Here is a 20,651-nt window from a genome sequence, read left to right as displayed (position 1 = left end):
GGCTGTGTATAAGGATTAGGATGACTCATTATTCTAAGGCTTTGGGATGAATGACACAAGTGAAATAGGGAAATCGTATTGTCACTGAGCACAGTGCCTGACAGAGCAGCTACTCAGTGAATTTGCTGTTGTTGGGTCTCTAAGCTGCAGAAGGCAATGGCACCCCACTCCAGTACTCTTGCCTGGAAAATCCCATGGACGGAGGAGCCTGGTAGGCTGCAGTCCATGGGGTCACAAAGAGTGGGACACGACTGAGTGACTTCCCTTTCACTTTTCACTTTCATGCATTGGAGAAGGAAATGGCAACCCACTCCAGTGTTCTTGCCAGGAGAATCCCAGGGGCGGGGGAGCCTGGTGGGCTGCCCATCTATGGGGTCGCACAGAGTCGGACACGGCTGAAGCGACTTAGCAGCAGCAGTAGCAGTAGCAGCAGTCTCTAAGCCATGTCCCACTCTTTGCTACCCCATGGATTGTAGCCTGCCAGGCTTCTCTGTCCATGGGATTCTCCAGACAAGAATACTGGAGTGGGTTGCTATTTCCTTCCCCAGGGGATCTTCCCAACCCAGGGATCAAACTTACATCTCCTATACTGCAGGCAAGTTCTTTACCACTGAACCACCCGGGAAGCCCACTCAGCGAATACTAGTGGAAGGAAGAAAGGAAAAGAAAGAGCAAAGGAGAGCAAGAGGAAGGAATTTAAGTATATTGGCAGGAAAACATACATAAATTGTTAAAACCTCCTCTGTGACCTTGAGTTCTCTCCATCATATAGAAAATTTGTGTCACTACTCACATACTGCCTTTGGCCTTCTGGTCAACATGACTATTACCATCAATGACTGATTTAAGCAAACCCATTAACAGATTTTACTCTTTAAATTTCTTGACCTTCTTGTGTCACTGGACATCACTGATCTTACTTGAACTTTTCTCCTACCTTGGTCATACCATAATAAATCTTTCTACCCTTTCAGTCTATTACTGGCTCCATTTTAATTTACTCATTGCCTAAAATGTGGGTATCCCTCAGAACACCTGCCTTTAACTTCAAACCTGTGCCAAAGCTCACTGTCTTCTGTATTAATAATGTCAACTCAAATTCTATGAGCACCAAATCCATTTTCTAATTATATCTCAAACACACTTGCAAAATTGAATTTTTCTTTCTTATTTCCATCTTCTGCCCTACTCTTGTCTTCTTTGTGTATTTCTTAGCTATTGCACCCAGTTCTTCCAAATCTGAAACCCTGAAGTCTCTCCCAGCAAGACCCTTTCCCATCCTAAACATATCTATCCAATCAGTCACCAAGTCCTAGGGATTATGCTTCCCAAATAGCTCTTGACTCAGTGCCTCCCTTACATCTCCAGGGCTCCAGTTTAGCCTCTAAGACAAAATAAATTTTTCAAGATAGAATCATTCAATCTATTTATGTCCCAGTGCTATCTCTGTCTAGAACATACTTATATATCACCGTGCTAACCACACTGTACTTCCATTTTCACTTCATTTGATTACATGTTGGTTTTTCCTTCTTAACAGTTAGAGGTCAGAAAAGAGCTGTCATTATTCATCTCTATTGCCTAGTACATAGTATGTACTTGATAAATGAATCATTTCTCACATAGTCTATTACCAGAGTCTCCCAATTCAAAAATGTTACTTCAGTCCTGGCACTGGTAACCCCCTCACTCACCAACCAGCCTCACAAACCAACCATCACTATGACAGAAGAGTTATCTCTTTAAAGTACAAATCTGATTTTCTCTTGCTTTTACCTGAAATCCTTCAATGACAAAGTCAGGCATAGCACGTAAGGCTCTTTATCATCTCACCACTGCTTAGCCTCCAGCCTTATCCCCCATCAATCCCCAGTTCAGTTCAGTTCAGTCGCTCAGTCGTGTCCGACTCTTTGCGACCCCATGAATCACAGCACACCAGGCCTCCCTGTCCATCACCAACTCCTGGAATTCACTCAAACTCACGTCCATCGAGTCGGTAAAGCCATCCAGCCATCTCATCCTCTGTCGTCCGCTCCTCCTCCTGCCCCTCAAGCAAACCCTAAAAAGCCAGTATGTCCTTGGAGGGCCTGCAAGGAGTATGTTCACTTACGGTCACAAAGTTACCGCTTAACTGCTCAGTGTTCCTTCTTAAAACACAAATCCTCAACTGTTCTGATTAGAAAATTTTATCTCCCCTAAAATTCCAGCCCCACCCTCCCCCTAAAATCTCTTCCTCTCCAATTCTTTCATGCTTTCCTCTACCCTCACTCCCTGCTCTGGTTCCAAAGCAAACACATAGCCACTTCATGTTCACTGCACATTCTTGTCAAAAGCTATCTTGTTGCCTGTACTACATGTATCTATTAATATTTATGGTTGCAAAGAGTCAGAAAAGACTGAGCAACTAACACTTTTCACTTTTAATATTTAGGTTTGCATTCCCTTTTGGATTATTTGAGCTCCTCTCTGCAGGCTGCATCATCATTGATGTCTTTTTTGTCACATTATCATATAGCTTGGCTCGTAGAAGGTCCTCTAGAAGTACTTGTACAATAAATAATTAAGGAATCACTTATCACATGGCAAGTGATTTGTTCTGAACAAAATGAAATAAAATATAACCTGAATTAGTGTTATTGAGGTAAATATGTCATAATTTCCTTAGATGTCATTGCCAGTGGTCTTGCTTTATCTACATGCAGCTGAGAACACATTCTAAACCATGTGCACAGAAATATCATCCCTTAGTTTGCAATCAGGAGCACTGTTTCCATGACATTACTTCTTCTTTGCATGTTTGCTTAATATTGCTCAAGGCTGTGTAAGTTTTTAATGAAATAAGATGTTCATATGGATTTGAAATAAAATAATGGATTAGTATTACTAAAATACACACATTCATTCTAAATCATGAGCATTTGCTATTACTGGTTTTCTATCAAAATTCACAATTTTTTTACATTTTAAAAGCATCAAAATTTTATCTTCATGTGCCAATGCTTGCTAAAATTTACTATAAAATTTCTGAGATGCTAGGAGGAAAAGAATGATTAGGGCTTAACCCTAAAGATGAGAACACAAAGCAAACAAACTCCTTTTACAACTTTTATGAAATTTTGACTGAATATATGAAAAAAACAAAAATCAGTCAGGGAGCAAACATCTCACCAATGGGCCTTCCCCGATATGAACATGTGTCTTCTGCTTGGCTTCGCATAGCTGCCTCAGATGTAAAATCACAAGTTCATTCTCCTCCTGGTCATTGACTGCCTTCATTTTCTGTTGAAGACAGACCAACAACAGTACATTATGGGAAGATAACATCCACTGTTTTATTCTCATTTAGTTTTACCTGTCTGGTAGACAAACATAAATAAAACTAAGCACTTAGCTGCTCTTAGGAACAAAAGGGGCTTCTAGTAACTATCAGAGAATATAGTGGGATACCTATCTTTCATTTCAGATAGAGAAATGGAAAAAGAAACTCAAAAATCAGGATCCAATTCTCATTCTTTATATCTTATTTGTGAGGACTATGAATCATGTTACCTGAACACGTTCAAAGATGTCAGCTTGCTCGTTATCTGTCAAGGATGAGAGGTGCCTCTGTATTACCAGCTTGGCTCTTGGTGGGTAGAGACCTAAGGGAAATGATGGGGATTCATGTTAAACAGGTTCTAGCCAAAGAGATATATATGTTAATCACTCAGTTGTGTCTGATTCTTTGCGACCCCATGGACTGTAGCTTACCAGGCTTCTCTGTCCATAGGATTTTCCTGGCAAGAATACTGGAATGGGTTGCCATTTCCTTCTCCCGGGGATCTTCCCAACCCAGGGACTGACCCAGGGAATTAGAAAGAAGAAAAAATTCTAGGAACTTCTCAGCTCTGCATTTCTTTGTGCAATATACAACAAAATGCTGGGAAAATCTATGATCATGTCCAAAAACACTAACCCTGGGGTCTGAACCCTGAACTGGCAGGCAGATTCTTCACCACTCATAAATATGTGTGTATATATATATATATATATATATATATATATATATATGTGTGTGTGTGTGTGTGTGTGTGTATATATATATATATATATATATATATATATATATATAAAATGCACTGCAGCTTGTCCCTTCACCAGCAGGCTCTGAAGTTAAACCTTCTCAAGGAGTTGTGTTCCTGCCTACAAAAAACCTTGGAACACTACAATGAAATAATTAAATGGAAAATCTCCTCACCAAAAACAATGACCCCTATGAGTGATCTTGAAGTCAGACTTATTAACAAAAAATGTCTCAGTTCAGTTCAGTTCAGTCGCTCAGTCATGTCTGACTCTTTGAGACCCCATGAACCCCAGCACGCCAGGCCTCCCTGTCCATCACCAACTCCCTGAGTTCACTCAAACTCACGTCCATCGAGTTGGTGATGCCATCCAGCCATTTCATCCTCTGTTGTCCCCTTCTCCTCCTGCCCCCAATCCCTCCCAGCATCAGGTTCTTTTCCAATGAGTCAACTCTTCACATGAGGTGGCCAAAGTATTGGAGTTTCAGCTTTAGCATCAGTCCTTCCAATGAACACCCAGGACTGATCTCCTTTAGGATGGACCGGTTGGATCTCCCTGCAGTCCAAGGGACTCACAAGAGTCTTTTCCAACACCACAGTTCTAAAGCATCCATTCTTCTGCACTCAGCTTTCCTCACAGTCCAACTCTCACATCCATACATGACCACAGGAAAAACCATAGCCTTGACTAGATGGACCTTTGTTGGCAGAGTAATTTCTCTGCTTTTTAATATGCTGTCTAGGTTGGTCATAACTTTCCTTCCAAGGAGTAAGCATCTTTTAATTTCATGGCTGCAATCACCATCTGCAGTGATTTTGGAGCCCAGAAAAATAAAGTCTGACACTGTTTCCACTGTTTCCCCATCTATTTGCCATGAAAAATAGCCGCCATGGTTAGCTGTTGACAGCTAACCAGACACCACTGAAAGTACTAACAAACTTAGCCATCCTAGAAACTCTTAGGATACTATTAGCCTTAGCCAAAATCTCTAAGCTTAAAACTGGACATTCAAAAAAGAAAAAATAACCACTAATATTAAAAAGCAGAGCTGGAGCTTATTAGGTAGGAAGCTCTCCCCTTTATGCAGGTCTTGGTTATGAAACTTCAAGGACATCATTAGTACCTAGGGACATTTTTTAGTGTTACAATTTTCCCAATAAAATGTTTATATTCTTATATCATGTTATTCATATATCCGTTGCACTTCTACACATAATTTAGATTAAATCCTCAAGCAAACATCTTTTCCATAAAAACATTTTGTTTTAATTTTTTTTAAAGGGGAAGTGAAATTCATATTAATAATGATTTGCCTGATCATCCATTTTTAAGAAACAGATCTACATAGTTAGGGGTTACTTATAATATTGCTACTGTACTGTGATTAGAAAGAGGATATCCAGCTATTCATATTTAATGACTCTTAAAGGTAGACTGCACTTTAAAATCCCTAGGAGAGATTTACCACAAAATATGCATTGTTTAAAAAAAAAAACTAGAATTCCTATCATGGTGTGTAGAACATGTATAGGGCCACCACTGGACCTGTTTTAAACCACTGTGTGGTATATAATGAGAACCGGAAAGAAGAAAAGCTTCTAGAAACTTCTCAGCTCTACATTTCTTTGTGCAATATACAACAAAATGCTGTGAAAATCTGTGACCATGTTCGGTTCAGGTCAGTTCAGTCACGCAGTCGTGTCCGACTCTTTGTGAGCCCATGAACTGCAGCATGCCGGGCCTCCCTGTCCATCACCAATAGAATGTATTATTAATATTTAAATTTTAAAATATTTCCATACAAATCTTGAAATTATTTGTTCTAGTTCTGTGAAAAATATCGCTGGTAGCTTGATAGGGATTGCATTGAATTTGTAGATTGCTTTGGGTAGTATACTCATTTTCACTATATTGATTCTTCCAATCCATGAACATGGCATATTTCTCCATCTATTAGTGTCCTCTTTGATTTCTTTCATCAGTGTTTTATAGTTTTCTATATATAGGTCTTTAGTTTCTTTAGGAAGATATATTCCTAAGTATTTTATTCTTTTCGTTGCAATGGTAAATGGATTGTTTGCTTAATTTCTTTTTCTACTTTCTCATTATTAGTGTATAGGAATGCAAGGGATTTCTGTGTGTTGATTTTATATCCTGCAACTTTACTATATTCATTGATTAGCTCTAGTAATTTTCTGGTGGAGTCTTTAGGGTTTTCTATGTAGAGGATCATGTCATCTGCAAACAGTGCGAGTTTTACTTCTTCTTTTCCAATTTGGATTCCTTTTATTTCTTTTTCTGCTCTGATTGCTGTGGCCAAAACTCCCAGAATTATGTTGAATAGTAGCAGTGACAGTGGGCACCCTCGTCTTGTTCCTGACTTTAGAGGAAATGCTTTCAATTTTTCACCATTGAGGATAATGTTTGCTGTGGGTTTGTCATATATAGCTTTTATTATGTTGAGGTATGTTCCTTCTATTCCTGCTTTCTGGAGAGTTTTTATCATAAATGGATGTTGAATTTTGTCAAAGGCCTTCTCTGCATCTATTGAGATAATCATATGGCTTTTATTTTTCAATTTGTTAAAGTGGTGAGTTACATTGATTGATTTGCAGATATTAAATAAATCTGATTGGTGAAAAATGGTATCTCAGTATTATTTTAATATAATTATCTCTTATTTTATATCAAGCTCTACATCTTTTTTATATTTTTAAAAGCCCCTTGCCCATTTGGGTTGGTTTTTTTTTTAAATATTTTGTTGTTTATTTCTGAGAGCTCTTTACTTTTTTAATAAATTAAAAGCTTAGTCTGTGACATGAGTTGCAAATATTTTGCCCAGTTTGGTTTTTAAGTTTTTTTCTATTTTGGTCTTTTGATATTACTAAGGGTTTTTGCTTTGTTGTGTAGAAATTTTAAAAACTTTATTGTTCTATTGTTCAGAAACACTAAAATTCATTTTGATGATGTGATGTCACACACTACCACAGCTTATTATTTGCTGGCAAAGTCTCCTCAGGCAGTATATTAAGAAACTGATTCACATGAGTGGGGTTTTTTTGTTTGTTTGTTTTATGTTGGTTATTATTCCAGTATGTTATTAGCATGTGTAGGAGGATAAAAGATTAAAAAGGAGAAAAGTAAACAGGGTATTTACTTGAAGTAGGTAACTAAATCTATAGCCCAGGAAGTTTCCTCAGTCTTTTATTTCAATGAAAAAATTGCAAACAGCTGTATATTATTTATTTTCAAACTATGCATGCCCCCTACACTGCCTTGAATTTGATTTGGCTTCCAATTTGGAATCATTGATTAGTGAATTAACCAGTCCTGAGAGGTAAGTATATTATTTAGCCCTCACACAAGTTATTGTAGGAAAACAAGATTGAGGATAACTGTTTCATCTCCACAATGCTCAGCATCACTTTGGTTTCACGTGCTGAGGATGGGTCCTAGAGATGGTGCCCTCAGACACTGCTTCCTGGATTCACTCTGGTCCACCAACGTGACTATGCTACTCTTCCTGGTCTATGTCCTTAACATAGGCATAGATGATGTTGGCATACGTATCTATTCCTTTTCTTTCTTTCTTTTTTAGTACAAAAAGAACTCCATATTAATGCAGCCAAATGTATTGACAGGACTCTATAATTCTGAGTAAGCTACCTGAAATACTAATATCTAGATACTCCTAAATACTTATATATACTCCTATCTTTTTCACTTTCTACTCATATTAATTTGTGTTGAATCTGAATACAGTCCTTTTTCCCGCTTTATACTTTGTACATAACACAAGTTCAGAATCCACAGTTATCCTGCCCCGATGAAAAAAGCCTTTGGGGAAACACACTGATGCCATGGCTTCAGGACAGTGTGATCCTGAAAATCCTTGTTTCGTGATATTCTTCCAGAAAGAAGCATCAAGTTGCTGTGGAATCAGATAGAACAAGTTCAAATCCTGATTCTGCCCCTCCTAAGTAGTGAGGATGTGATAGTTATTACCCACTATGCATTTCAGTGCCTGTTCCTTATGAGTAAAATGAGGATTAAAAACAGCACCTATCTTGTGGGATTTCTATATGGACGAAGTGGTCCAAGATATGGAAACCACAATAGTGCTGAGACACAGTAAGACACAGTAAGAATATCTGTCTTACTGTTATTCCTTTCATTTTTACTATCAGAGCACTGCCCTATCTTATGTTCTCTTAGCCTAATGTCAAAGACAAGGGTAAAAAATTGTATCAGAAGGTGTTAGCCAAGGCCTTAGGAAAAGAATCTGTGTGAATCTTTCTCAGTCAATATGAACCCTTCCTTTGCTCCTTTCAGATACACACATACCTTGAAGTTTGGGGACCTTAAATTTCAGTCCATTCAAGATCTTGGGATGGCCCTACTAGTTCTGGATGTATAGTTTGCATTCTCTTTCTTTACAAAGGTCTCTAAAACTAAAATTTTTAAAGGAGCTTTTTTTAAAATATGATTTGCATAATTTCCTACTGGTGGTTTTATCTTTTTCTTACAGATAATAACAGTCCTCACAAATACCAAACAGCAATCTGCTACCTCCTCATTTGTTGCTCATCATTTAACTTCCAAGTAGGCAGTTGTTGTTTTGTAAAAATGTTAAGATTTTATGAAATCAAATCTGTCAATGTCTTCTTTTGGTAGTTTCTGCATTTCTGTGTCTTAATAAAGGCTTTCTTGTTTAGGGACTAAATAATATTTTTATTTTAATGATTTTAGTATTTTGCTTGTTTACATTGAAGACTTTGATCCCTCTAGAATGTATTTTCAGTAGATACATAGAAGGAATCTTTGTCTCTTTGGATGGCAAACTGATCCAACACCATCTCTTGAATCACTCAGATTTTTCTCCCCAGACTTATATTCCCTTTACCATACACCAAAAACTGTTCCATTTTTGTAAAGGTTATATATATGTTTGAAAACAAGGCATGTTCTATAAAATATTATAAATTTTTAAATTTGACTATTACATTTAAATAGTCCTTATTCACACAGGTGAGTGGAAATTCAAAAAATTTTGCCATGTGCCTATGATTTTCCTGCCTACTTAACAGATATCACAATTTACACTTATTATGGCTCATACATTCTCTGCTTTATTCTATAGCTCAACCTCTCTCCATCAACACTAACATCTATCATACTGAATTACATTTACTTGCTCCCAAGCCTGCCTTCCCTTCAGACTATAAACTTCCTGAAGGCACATTCTGCATCTCAATCACCTCTGCATCCCCAGTGCTGAGCACACTACCCAGAACATGATTTTGGGTAGGCCAAAAAGTTTGTTTGGGTTTTTCCATAAGCAGATTTAGAAAAACTTGAATTGGCCAAAAACTTTTTGGCCAACCCAACAGATACTTAACAAGTGTCTATTACATTGTGTGTCCTCTCAGGTGCAGTAGCTTTCAACCTTTTTTATTAGGGGATAAGGAGAAGAAAGGAAAACTGAGTTAGAATCACCTCTTCCTCATGCCCCCTCACTCTTCAAAACCCATTTTTTTTTTTTCAACTTGCTTTATGACATCATGTCTATTATCTGGGTGATTTTCAAATGTCCCTCAAAAGTTAGGAAACTTTCATTCCTGTTCTAAACCTTTAGGGGAAAAAAAAAAACACATCATCAAGTGAGAAGAGAAAAAAATCTATAATCAACATTCTGGGAGGGTTTGCCTCTCTTCATTCACTCAACAAATATTTGGTCAGTTCCCACTGTGCACACAGTAGAGTCTTAAGAACTGTGGGAAATGCAAGTTCCTCCCTGGAGTCTGCCTCTGGAAAAAAAAAGTTAAAAAATAAAAAAAAAGGAAAAAGAGCCAAGCACCTAGGAGAGACTGACTGCACAAATTTGACTGGATGTGAGAAATGATTCTTAGGGCTCTTGGTTCACCTCGAAACAAAGAAGCATTCAACAACAGTAGCAACTTTCTCACTTCCTCAACGCCAAAGCAAACTCCTGTCTGCCAAGGCCAACTTATACTATACCTTCGATCCTTTCACAGAGCTTATGCAAAGAGTGCATGGGGCAGGCCTCACACAGCTTAATCTGGGTCTTGGCACTCTGCAGGGCAGCAGCCGTGCTGAAAGCCTGTTTCAGAGTCAGCATTACCTCATCAACCTACAAGAAAAACAGAGGCCAGGTCTGCAAACGTTTGCCTTCAGGGTAACATATTAAAAGCCCAATAGCAATGTAAGGCTTTGTTGATGCCTACTAAATCTTAATAATGTAATTTGATGATAGAGAGAAAACATTGTCTTAAAGTTAGACCTTCAATTAATTATATATAAAATTGGAAACTGGATGAAATAAGACTATTTTAATATGTATAGTACAACAATACTGACCTGTTACTTGAATGCTGTTTTTGAATCCCATGGAGTACTATGCTATCAGTTAAATGATAGTCAATCAGAACTTTGTTTTCTTTTTTAAATTTTTATAGAATTATAGTTGATTTAGTTTTGTTTCAGGTAGACAGCAAAGTGATTCAGTTATACATATATATATATTCATTCTTCATCAGATTCTTTTCTCATATAGGTTATCACAGAATATTGAGTAGAGTTCCCTGTACTATACAGTAGGTCATTGTTGGTTATCTAAGGTCTTTGTTTAATTAAAGTAGTTTATCAGATGAAGATATCTTTGGAAGTTTTGCCTGCAATGCATAGGGAGCAACAAAATAAACCTAACATTCACTTGTGTTAATAGATATCTTATTGACTTTATCCTTTTGGATCATTTTTAGTGCAACAACTGAGCATGTGTTTAACCAAAGTTCTGGGAGAAACCGGCTCAATAAATAACATGGTAAGTGGGAGGGAGGTTCAAGAGGGAGAAAAGATATTTATCAGTTCAGCTCAGCTCAGTCGCTCAGTCGTGTCCGACTCTTTGAGACCCCATGAATTGCAGCATGCCAGGCCTCCCTGTCCATCACCAACTCCCAGAGTTCACTCAGACTCACGTCCATCGAGTTGGTGATGCCATCCAGCCATCTCATCCTCGGTCGTCCCCTTCTCCTCCTGCCCCCAATCCCTCCCAGCAGCAGAGTCTTTTCCAATGAGTCAAGTCTTCGCATGAGGTGGCCAAAGTACTGGAGTTTCAGCTTTAGCATCATTCCCTCCAAAGAAATCCCAGGGCTGATCTCCTTTAGAATGGACTAGTTGGATCTCCTTGCAGTCCAAGGGACTCTCAAGAGTCTTCTCCAACACTACAGTTCAAAAGCATCAATTCTTCGGTGCTGAGCCTTCTTCACAGTCCATCTCTCAATCCATACATGACCACAGGAAAAACCATAGCCTTGACTAGATGGACCTTTGTTGGCAAAGTAATGTCTCTGCTTTTCAATATGCTATCTAGGTTGGTCATAACTTTTCTTCCAAGGAGTAAGCAGCTAATTCATGTTGATGTATGGCAGAAACCAACACAATATTGTAAAGCAATCTTCCTCCAATTAAAAATAAATATACCTTTTAAAAATTAAAAAAAATAATAATCTTGGGGAAATTCTATGAAGGCTGCTGAAGTTTCTTTTCCTAGAGTTCTACTGAGATATAATCGACATATAGCACTGTATAAGTCTGAGATGTACAATATGATTTGACTTACATGCATCATGAAATAGTTATCACAATAAGTTTAGTGAACATCATCATCTCACATAGATGCAAGATTAAATAAACAGATTTTTTTTTGTCCTTGTGATGAGAACTCCTGTCTTTTATCTATGGCTTCTATTTATTAATATTAACATTTTGCTTCTGATTTGTGACACTAAGAACTTCTGACATCGTCCTGTCTAATAGCTGGGTCTCTCCACTAGGTCAAGACCTTGAAAACTGCCAGCCTGTTTCTTCCTTGCTCTTCCAATGACTTAGTCAAGAAGTTGGACTCTAGCATTCTGATTTCCTGGTTGTTTCTTGGAGGTCAACCAACAGCTCATCCTCCAGGCATTGTTAAGCCAACTTCAGGCCACGTTTCCTCCTCTGCGGCACAATCATCAGAGTAAAGTGTAGTTTTCTCACCCACTGTAGAACTGAGGTCAAAGTCTAAAACCTGCATGGGGAGCTGTAAAGTACCAGGGCCTAATCCACACTACCTCTGATATTCAAAACCATTCACATGCTTTATAAACTATGCTTTGTTTTGTTCTGTTTTTATTGAGGTAACATTTGTTTACAACATTATTTAAGTTTCACGGTACAGCATTTAATTCAACTTCTGTATACACAGTGTGCTTAGCACCAAAGTCTCACTTCCATCTGTCACCATACAGTTGACCCCTTTACCATTCTGCTCTCTCCCACCCCTGGTCCCTCTGGTAACCACCAATCTGTTCTTTGAGTGTATGTGTTTGTTTTTGTTTTATTTTTTATACTCTGCATATGAGGGAAATCATACTTATTTCTCATAGCATAATACCTTCAAGGTCTAGGTCCAGTCATGTTGTCATTAATGGCAAGATTTCATGTTTTTATATGGCTGAATAATAATCCATTATATGTATATTATATATATATATATATATTCCCTGGTGGCTCAGATGGTAAAGAATCTACCTGCAATGGAGGCGACCTGGGTTCAATCTCTGCATTGGGAAGATTCCCTGGAGAAGGAAATGGCAGTATTCTTGCCTGGGAAATCTCATGGAGAGAGGAGCCTAGCAGGCTACAGACCATGGGGTCACAAAGAGTCAGACATGACTGAGCAACTAAACACAGCACATACTTGTGTGTATATATATATACACACACATCACATCTTCTTTATCCATTCATCCATTGGTGGACACTTCCACTGATACCATATCTTGGCTCTTGTAAATAATACCACAATGAACAGAGCAGTGCATATCTTTTTAAATTAGTGTTTTCAGTTTTTTCAGATAAATACCCAGAAATTGCTAGGCCACATGATAATTCTATTCTTAATTTTTTGAGGAATCTCCATATTGTTTTCCATAGTGGCAACACAAGTTTATATTTCTACCAAAACAAAAGGCCAACAGCCACATGAAAAGATGCTTAACATCACTAATTTTTAGGGAAATGCAAATCAAAACCACAACTGAGATATTACCTCACACACATATCAGAATAGCTATTACCCAAAAGATAAGAAATATTTAATAACAAGTATTGGAGAGGATGTTGAGGAAAAAGAACCCTTGTACACATAAGCCCTTTTTAAAAGGCCTTTTTCTCCCTTCCCTTATGAACTGGTTTAAGAAAAAATTATTACTTAAAGGAGTTACTCCACTGTTGCATCTGAGTGTATGAAGAACCTGGAATAAAAAGAAACTTTATCCACAAGTCCATTCTCTGTATCTCTATTTCTGCCCCGCAAATGGGTTCATCAGTACCATTTTCCTAGACTTCATATATATGTATTAATATAAAATACCTGTTTTTCTCTTACTTCACTCTGTATAGCAGGCTCTAGGTTTGTCCACCTCAGTTCAACTAACTCAGATTTGTTCCTTTTTGTGACTGAGTAATAATCCACTGTATATACGTTGCACAACTTCTCTATCCATTCACCTGGACATAGTGGGGGAAGGAGAGGGTAGGACAAACTGAGAGTAGCACTGAAATCTAACGCCTGCATGCATGCTAAGTTGCTTCAGTCATGTCTGACTCTGTGTGACCCTACAGACTGTATGTAGCCTGCCAGGATCCTCTGTCCATGGAATTCTCTAGGCAAGAATACTGGAGTGGGTTGCCTTGCTCTCCTCCAGGGGAATCTGCCTGACCCAGGGATCAAACCTCCTGCATTGGCAGGTGGGTTCTTTATCACTAGTGCCACCTGATATAATACCATGGATAAAATAGAAAGCTAGTGGGAAATTGCTACATAACACAGGGAGCTCAGCCTGGTGCTCTGTGACAACCTAGAGGGGTGGGATGGGGGTGAGATTCAAGAGGGAGGGGATATATGTATGTATATAGTTGATTTACATTATTGTGTGACAGAAATCAATAAAACATCGTAAAGCCATTATTCTCCAATAAAAAATTTTAAAAGACACTTTATTCTTCTGATATTGCTTAAAGGACCAAGTAGCCAGTGATTAGTCAGCTATGTTTTACTATAACTTTTTAAGAAGCTCATAATAATTTTACATCATTCTATGTACAAAAAATTAAGTATTCACAATCTGCTCTTTTATACTATAATTTAAAAAAATAAAGATTTCTAATGCTTAAAAATAAAAGCACTACATGCTTTAGTGACTTTGCATTTTCATTTCATTTGCCTTGCTATGTATTGTATTCAAAAGCAATTTCAATGACTTACATAGATATTTACCATTGTTTTCTTGTTTCTCATTTATTTAAGGCAGTGAAGGGGTTAGTCATCTGTTTAACTTTCAGGTAGATTTATTATTTATTATTTAGTAATAATGTAAAAGGCCTCCAATGGAAATACTGAACTTTCATGATTTTTTAATCCATTTCTAAATGAAACCAGATCATTTCAATGGTGACTGAAATGTGGCTACTGATTTCTCCCAGCCATTAATATTACTAAAATTTTACTTGTAAAATTTTCAGTGTTTTATTTTGTTTTAATCTACTATTTTATAGAGGGTTTATAAATTCTATGATGGTATCAGAGCAACTAAAAGTTAAATTAGTACTATGAAGTTAAATTCAGTTCAGTCGCTCAGTTGTGTCGAACTCTTTGAGAGCCCATGGACTGCAGCAGGTCAGGTTTCCCTGTCCATCACCAACTCCCTGAGTTTGCTCAAACTCCGGGAAATTAAATTAGCACTGTGAATAACTTAATTGTTTTAGTTTAGATTCAGCAACAACAAAAAATCCTAGGAAATGTTAAAAGTTTAACACTAAAGGAATGAGTAAAGAGAAATCAACCATATGGAACAAAAAGAAAGTATTCTTAGTGTGACCATCAGAAATATTAAATTTCCAGAGAAAATTATGAGATGGAACAAAGAAAGCTAATTTATGATATTAAGGGGAAATTCCATAGTGAAAATAGTGCTCATAAACATTTCCCTACCAAGCTTAAGTCCTGTATGGCATTTAAGAATGAGAATCACAGAATATATAAGGACTTCAAAAGATTATCTAGCCTAATTCTCTGGGAAAATCTACACTCTTAACCCCACACAAAGCCTGGGTCTTGGTAATGTGGATTTTTTTTTTGGGGGGGGGGGTTGCTTTGTTTTACTCGTTTTACTTTCCCTGGATACTATTGTGTGGATCTGTGGATCTGAGGAGTTCTACTTTTTCTGTCTATGAACAGTAGTCACTTCCATTTTTTTCATACCTTTTAAACCACTTTTGGAGAAAGCAGAAATTATATTTTCCAGAAATCTCAAATGTGGTTAAACAAGATTAAGCCACCTGCTTTGCGTTAGTTTACAAAAGAAGGAAGGGAGGGAAGGAGGAAGCAAGGGAAGGAGGGAGGGAGGAGCACTGAGCATCTAAATTTCCCGAGTAACCCTCCAGGGCCCATCTGAACTCTGCACAGTAAGCCCCCTCTACAGGAACCCTTCAAGTTGGGAACTTTCAAAGACATGAACGTGCGTTCACATGTCAAATCACATTAAGTTAGCACACATGCCTGGCGTACATTGTCACATGCGTCCATCCTCTACAAGTGGTTGTGCTTTTGTGTACTTTATTGCACAGTACTGTTGTGAGCAACAGGAGGAGCTTACTAATGAAGACCTGATAGAACTGGAGGCCCAGAAAAAAAACAAAGACGAAAGGAAGAAGTAACTGAAGAACCAAAGAGATTCATGACACAGGAAATGGCAAGGATAGTTTCTTTATCTGAGCAGGCACTGTTAGTTTTTGAGACCCAGCACTCAAACATAGACCAGTACACAAAGATTGCAGCAGCCGTTCAGGATGCAATCCAGTGTTACTGTGTCATCTATGGTGAGAAAAAAAAAGAGCTAATACCTGGACATCACTGGATTGTTTTTTCAAGAGGGTAGATGGAATTGAATCCAGCAAGGAAGCAGAACCTGTGCCATCAGCATGAGGCATGAGTGAAATTTGAGATTGCCCTCCATCTCCTATTGTTGATGACCCTTCAGCTCTACCATCTCCCACCTTCTCTCCCTCCTCCAGTCAGTAACTCTTCTTGCTTGTCCACTAGATGCCAGCCCCCATGTCCCAGTTGTTGTACTGTACTACTATACTTTTCAAGGTACTGCACTGTAAGATAAAAAGTGTTTTCTTTATTGTTTTTGTCTGTTTTTTATGTATTATTTGTGTGAAAAGTATTAGAAACCTATCACAGTACAGTACTATATAGCCCATTGTGCCAGCTGGGTACATAGGTTAACTTTGCTGGACTTAGGAACAAACTGGACTTAAAATGAAACTCAAAATGAAACTCGTACATGTGGGACTTACTGTACTGTTTATCAATTCATAACAATCTCTACAAAGAAACAAGAGATAAAGCTAGTTGCATATTCTCTGTGCTCAGAGTAGATAAGTCAGCAGTTTTGCAATATTTTGTCTTTCACAACTACCAAGCCACATCAATCATAACACTGCTTAGACCTATATAATATTTGACTGTTCTATTCTATATGTCAGCTGCTGGAACCATCCTCCTTTATACAGGAAATTTATATTTAATTTTTCCTGTAGCTTGCAATTCTGATGCCTCACCATTCAGTTAAGATGGTTACTGATAAAAAAGAGTGAACAGGATTTCAAAGATTCCAGCATAGGCCCCTTCTTAAGAATAATGATGCCAGCACTAATATTCTGATGCAACTTCAATGTAACATGAAGACATTCTCAGCCAGTCTTGGCTGTTGCCTGAGCCACAGAACTTCTCAAGATGGAAAAATGCAGCATGTTCCTAGACTTTCAGCTCTGACTCCTTGTTCTGAAAACTCATCCAATGTACATGATGGGAAAATAAAAATACTAAAAAAATACAAACAAAACAAAACTTGTAAAAGAAGTTAGAAATCAGAAGGTTTTACAGTTTTCCTCTTGGTGGAGGTTATCCAGTAATCAGAAATTTGTTGTTGTTCTTTTTGTTAGTCACTCAGTTGTGTCCAACTCTTTGCGACCCCATAGACTGTAGCCTAGGAGGCTCCTCTGTCCATGGAATTCTCCAGGCAAGAATACTGGAGTGGGTTGCCATGTCCTCCTCCAGGGGATCTTCCCGACCCAGAGATCAAACCTGGGTCTCCTGCATTGCAGGCAGATTCTTTACCATCTGAGCCACCAGGGAAGCCCTCATCAGAGATTAACCAGCACCTATAAAAAGATTACCTGAAGTTAAGAGTAACACACTCTATCACTGAAAAATACACTTACCAACCCCTGCTCTTCTAGAAACTGCTGGGGGATACAACAGTAAGGACAGCCTAACCTTGTAGGATTCACCATCCAGTGGGGTGGAAAGATATGTGAACAAACACACAAGATAATGGATTTGCAGGAACTGTTAGAGATCTATGAACAAAGCACAGCAAGAGCACTGACAACAAAGCAAGGAAAGGGGTCAATTCCTGGAAAACGGTGTCAGAAAAGGGGTTACTAGGAGTTTATCTTTAAACAGAGTCCTAAAAAGTACACAGTAGAAAAGAAGGGGAAAGGAATTCAAGTCAGAGCTGAGCAAAGGAGGCCTGCTTCCCATCCAGTGAAGCAGGCGAGAAAAGAATGTGAAAATGGATACGGAAAGAACATACACAGTCTCCTTGTATAGTAGCGGGGTGGACCCTCAAGGCTGGCACAGTCTCATTCCCCACCCGATGGTATGAAAGCACTGAGCCCTGGCTCTGCCCTCCTCTCACAGGCAGACCCCTCACTCCACGTAGCCAACAGTTGGCTCAGAATTTCAGCAGCATTTCTGTGAGCTGCACCACCCACGTATCTCCTTGATCTTATGTGTCCTGTGCATGAACCATTTGTGGCTTCAGTAGCAAGCCAAATAAACGCAACCTCACATCAGTCGTCACAGCAGCCTCTGGAGTCTGGCCTAGAGACAGCTGAGCGCAGAGGACAGCACGTGGGAGGACACAGCGGTGAGAGGGAGCGCTTTCAGGGGGACCGGAGAAGCGTGAGGTAGGCCCTTCTGCCATGCTAGACCATGTAGATTTTTTCTCTTAATAAGGAGGCATAAACTGGTCCTTAGTGAGAAAATTTTCTGAGAAAAAAAACTACAACGTAAGGTAGGATATAGACAGATGACAGATTAAACCAGTGGCAGGAAGACTAGGTAGGACACGAAGGCAATTGTCTTTCTAAAGAAGGCCCAGACTTAGATACCAGACAGAGAGAAAAAGGAAAGCCAGATGGGCATAAGGGACACTCTACCTTTGAGTTTATAGCAAGGGCCCCCAGCTGTGGGACCACAGACGGATACCGGTCCATGGCCTGGTAGGAACTGGGCCCCACAGCAGCAGGTGGATGGTGGGCAAGAGAACGAAACTTCATCTGTATTTACAGCTGCTCCCCATCACTCGCATTACCGCCTGAGCTCTGCCTCCTGTCAGATCAGCGTGGCATTAGATTCTCACAGGAGCACAAACCCTACTGTGAAGTACACATGAGGGGTCTAGACTGCATGCTCCTTCCTTTTCTTTAGTTGGACGAAAATTGCTTTACAATGTTGTGTTGGTTTCTGCCATGCAACCATCAAAATCAGTCATAATTATACATATATCTCCCAGTTACAAAGTCCTTAAAGAATTATCCCAAAACCAATCCCAGCCCCCATCCATGAAAAACTGTCTCCCATGAAACCAGTGCCTGATACCAAAAAAGGTTGGGGACTGCTGGTTTGTAGGATTTCGTAAACAGGTGGATATCGATGGTGCAAAAGGATGCATTATGATTTCTAAATATGGAAGTTGTGTAAATGGAACAGTCAAAACAAAATATGACAGGTTTTGGAAGGGTAGGAGAGCAAGGCTCTGCAATGGAGGAAGAATCAGTCTTAGGAGGAGGGACTGAGGGAAGGAAGAGGGGCAAGTGGGGCAGTGGATGGGTGGGGAAAGGGGCAAGATTACCCCACCTTCTCATTTTCTACCTAAGTCTTATTCAGTTGGCATTTTCCAGGATTGTGTCCTTGGCTCTCTTTAGCCTTCTCTCTTTTTCTTCCTCCTGCATACTTCAATCATTCTTTACACAATAACTCCTTAATTTCTATCCCAAGCCCTAAACTAAACCTATATAATACAGTGGCCACTTGGCTATCAACATGTGGTTTTCATTGGTATGGCTAACTGCCTAAAGTGAGAACAAAACTTTAAAAGGATCCCTCTTGGGTAAAAGCTGGTGAATGCTACATTCCCTAGTCAGAAAGTGTCTTGGCACCAATTCATCTCCATTTCTTCATTATTCCTCAACTCAGTGTCCACGCTGGGAACATGGAAGGCAAGAGTTACTAGAGAGGATTTAAAATGGATGACCAACAAGGTCCTATTGTATAGCACAGGGAACTCTGCTCAATGTTATATGGCAGCCTGGATGGGAGGGGAGTTTGGGAGAGCATGGACACACGTATATGTATAGCTGGGTCCCTTCGCTGTTCGCCTGACACTATCACAACGTTGTTAATCAGCTATATCCCAATAGAAAACAAAAAGTTTTACAAATGAGTTAGCAAAGAGGATGGCAACATGCTTTAAGGAGCTGCAGAGAATGCAGCCTGGCTTACTTTGTTCTAAGTGGTGGTATTTCCCTGGGGAAAATCGAGGGGGGAGATGGACGTCTAATAAATGCTGTGCTTCCAAGAATGGTCACGTATACATCTGAAGATTTGTGTTAAATTGGTTAGGAGAGGTAACTCAAGTGGAAGAATACGTAAAAATAATTTAGGGGAAAATACTGACATATTTTTAGTCACTCAGAACCATTTCCAACTTCGTCTTACATATTTCTTCGAAAATTCTAACTGTTCCCATTAAAGAGGGAGTGAGAATGCTGGAGAGAAAAATTAGCTTCCAAATTCCAAAGAAAGAAAATCAAGGCTAAAAAAAGACCATAAAGAAAGTGTTTTTAAAATGAGGACAGGGGCTGATGAAATACAGAGAAAAAAACAAAATCGCTGTCTACCCTATTGAAATAAGCATTATCTACTCTGAGATGTTAGAGCAACTGAGAGAATAAAAGGTCTTCTTTATCTCCTTACACGAGCAATGGAAAAAGTAACCACTCTGCTTCCACGATCAGGCTTTTCCTACCTTTTAAAAAAACAGCCAACTTATTGGAAAAGACCCTGATGCTGGGAAAGGCAAAAGGAGAAGAGGGTGGCAGAGGATGAGATGATTGGATGACATCATCGATTCAATGGACATGAACTTGGGCAAACTCCAGGAGATGGTGAGGGACAGGGAGGCCTGGCATGCTGCAGTCAATGGGGTCTCAAAGAGTTGCACACGACTTAGCGACTGAACAACAAGAACCACCACCTTTGAAAAATACTCCCAGTAATATTTCTGGATTTGTTAAACTGAAGAAAATTATCTAGGCTGAAAAATTGCCAAGATAATCTGGTTTTGTTTTTCTATTGTGGTTCTGCCTCATCTCCGGCTGCCCTCCTCTTT

At 38.9% G+C, this 20,651-nt stretch overlaps 1 protein-coding gene across 2 annotated transcripts in view; it reads right to left on the bottom strand.

Moving 5' to 3' along the window:
• The window catches only part of TBC1D4 (TBC1 domain family member 4), a 217,043-nt gene that overhangs the window by 58,944 nt on the left and 137,448 nt on the right, over positions 1-20,651 (bottom strand). For both annotated transcript variants that reach the window (XM_018056507.1, XM_018056506.1), the window contains exons 5-7: positions 10,081-10,213; positions 3,550-3,641; positions 3,169-3,279 (exon numbers count right to left, since the gene is read on the bottom strand). In XM_018056507.1, coding sequence (XP_017911996.1) covers positions 3,169-3,279; positions 3,550-3,641; positions 10,081-10,213 — 336 coding nt within the window. The remainder of the gene's footprint in view (positions 1-3,168; positions 3,280-3,549; positions 3,642-10,080; positions 10,214-20,651) is intronic.

This window comes from Capra hircus, chromosome 12, assembly GCF_001704415.2.
Source record: "Capra hircus breed San Clemente chromosome 12, ASM170441v1, whole genome shotgun sequence".
In the NCBI taxonomy this organism is placed as follows: domain Eukaryota; kingdom Metazoa; phylum Chordata; class Mammalia; order Artiodactyla; family Bovidae; genus Capra; species Capra hircus.
The sequence above is the reverse complement of the archived record's forward strand: the minus strand, read 5'-3'. Positions and strand labels throughout refer to the sequence as shown.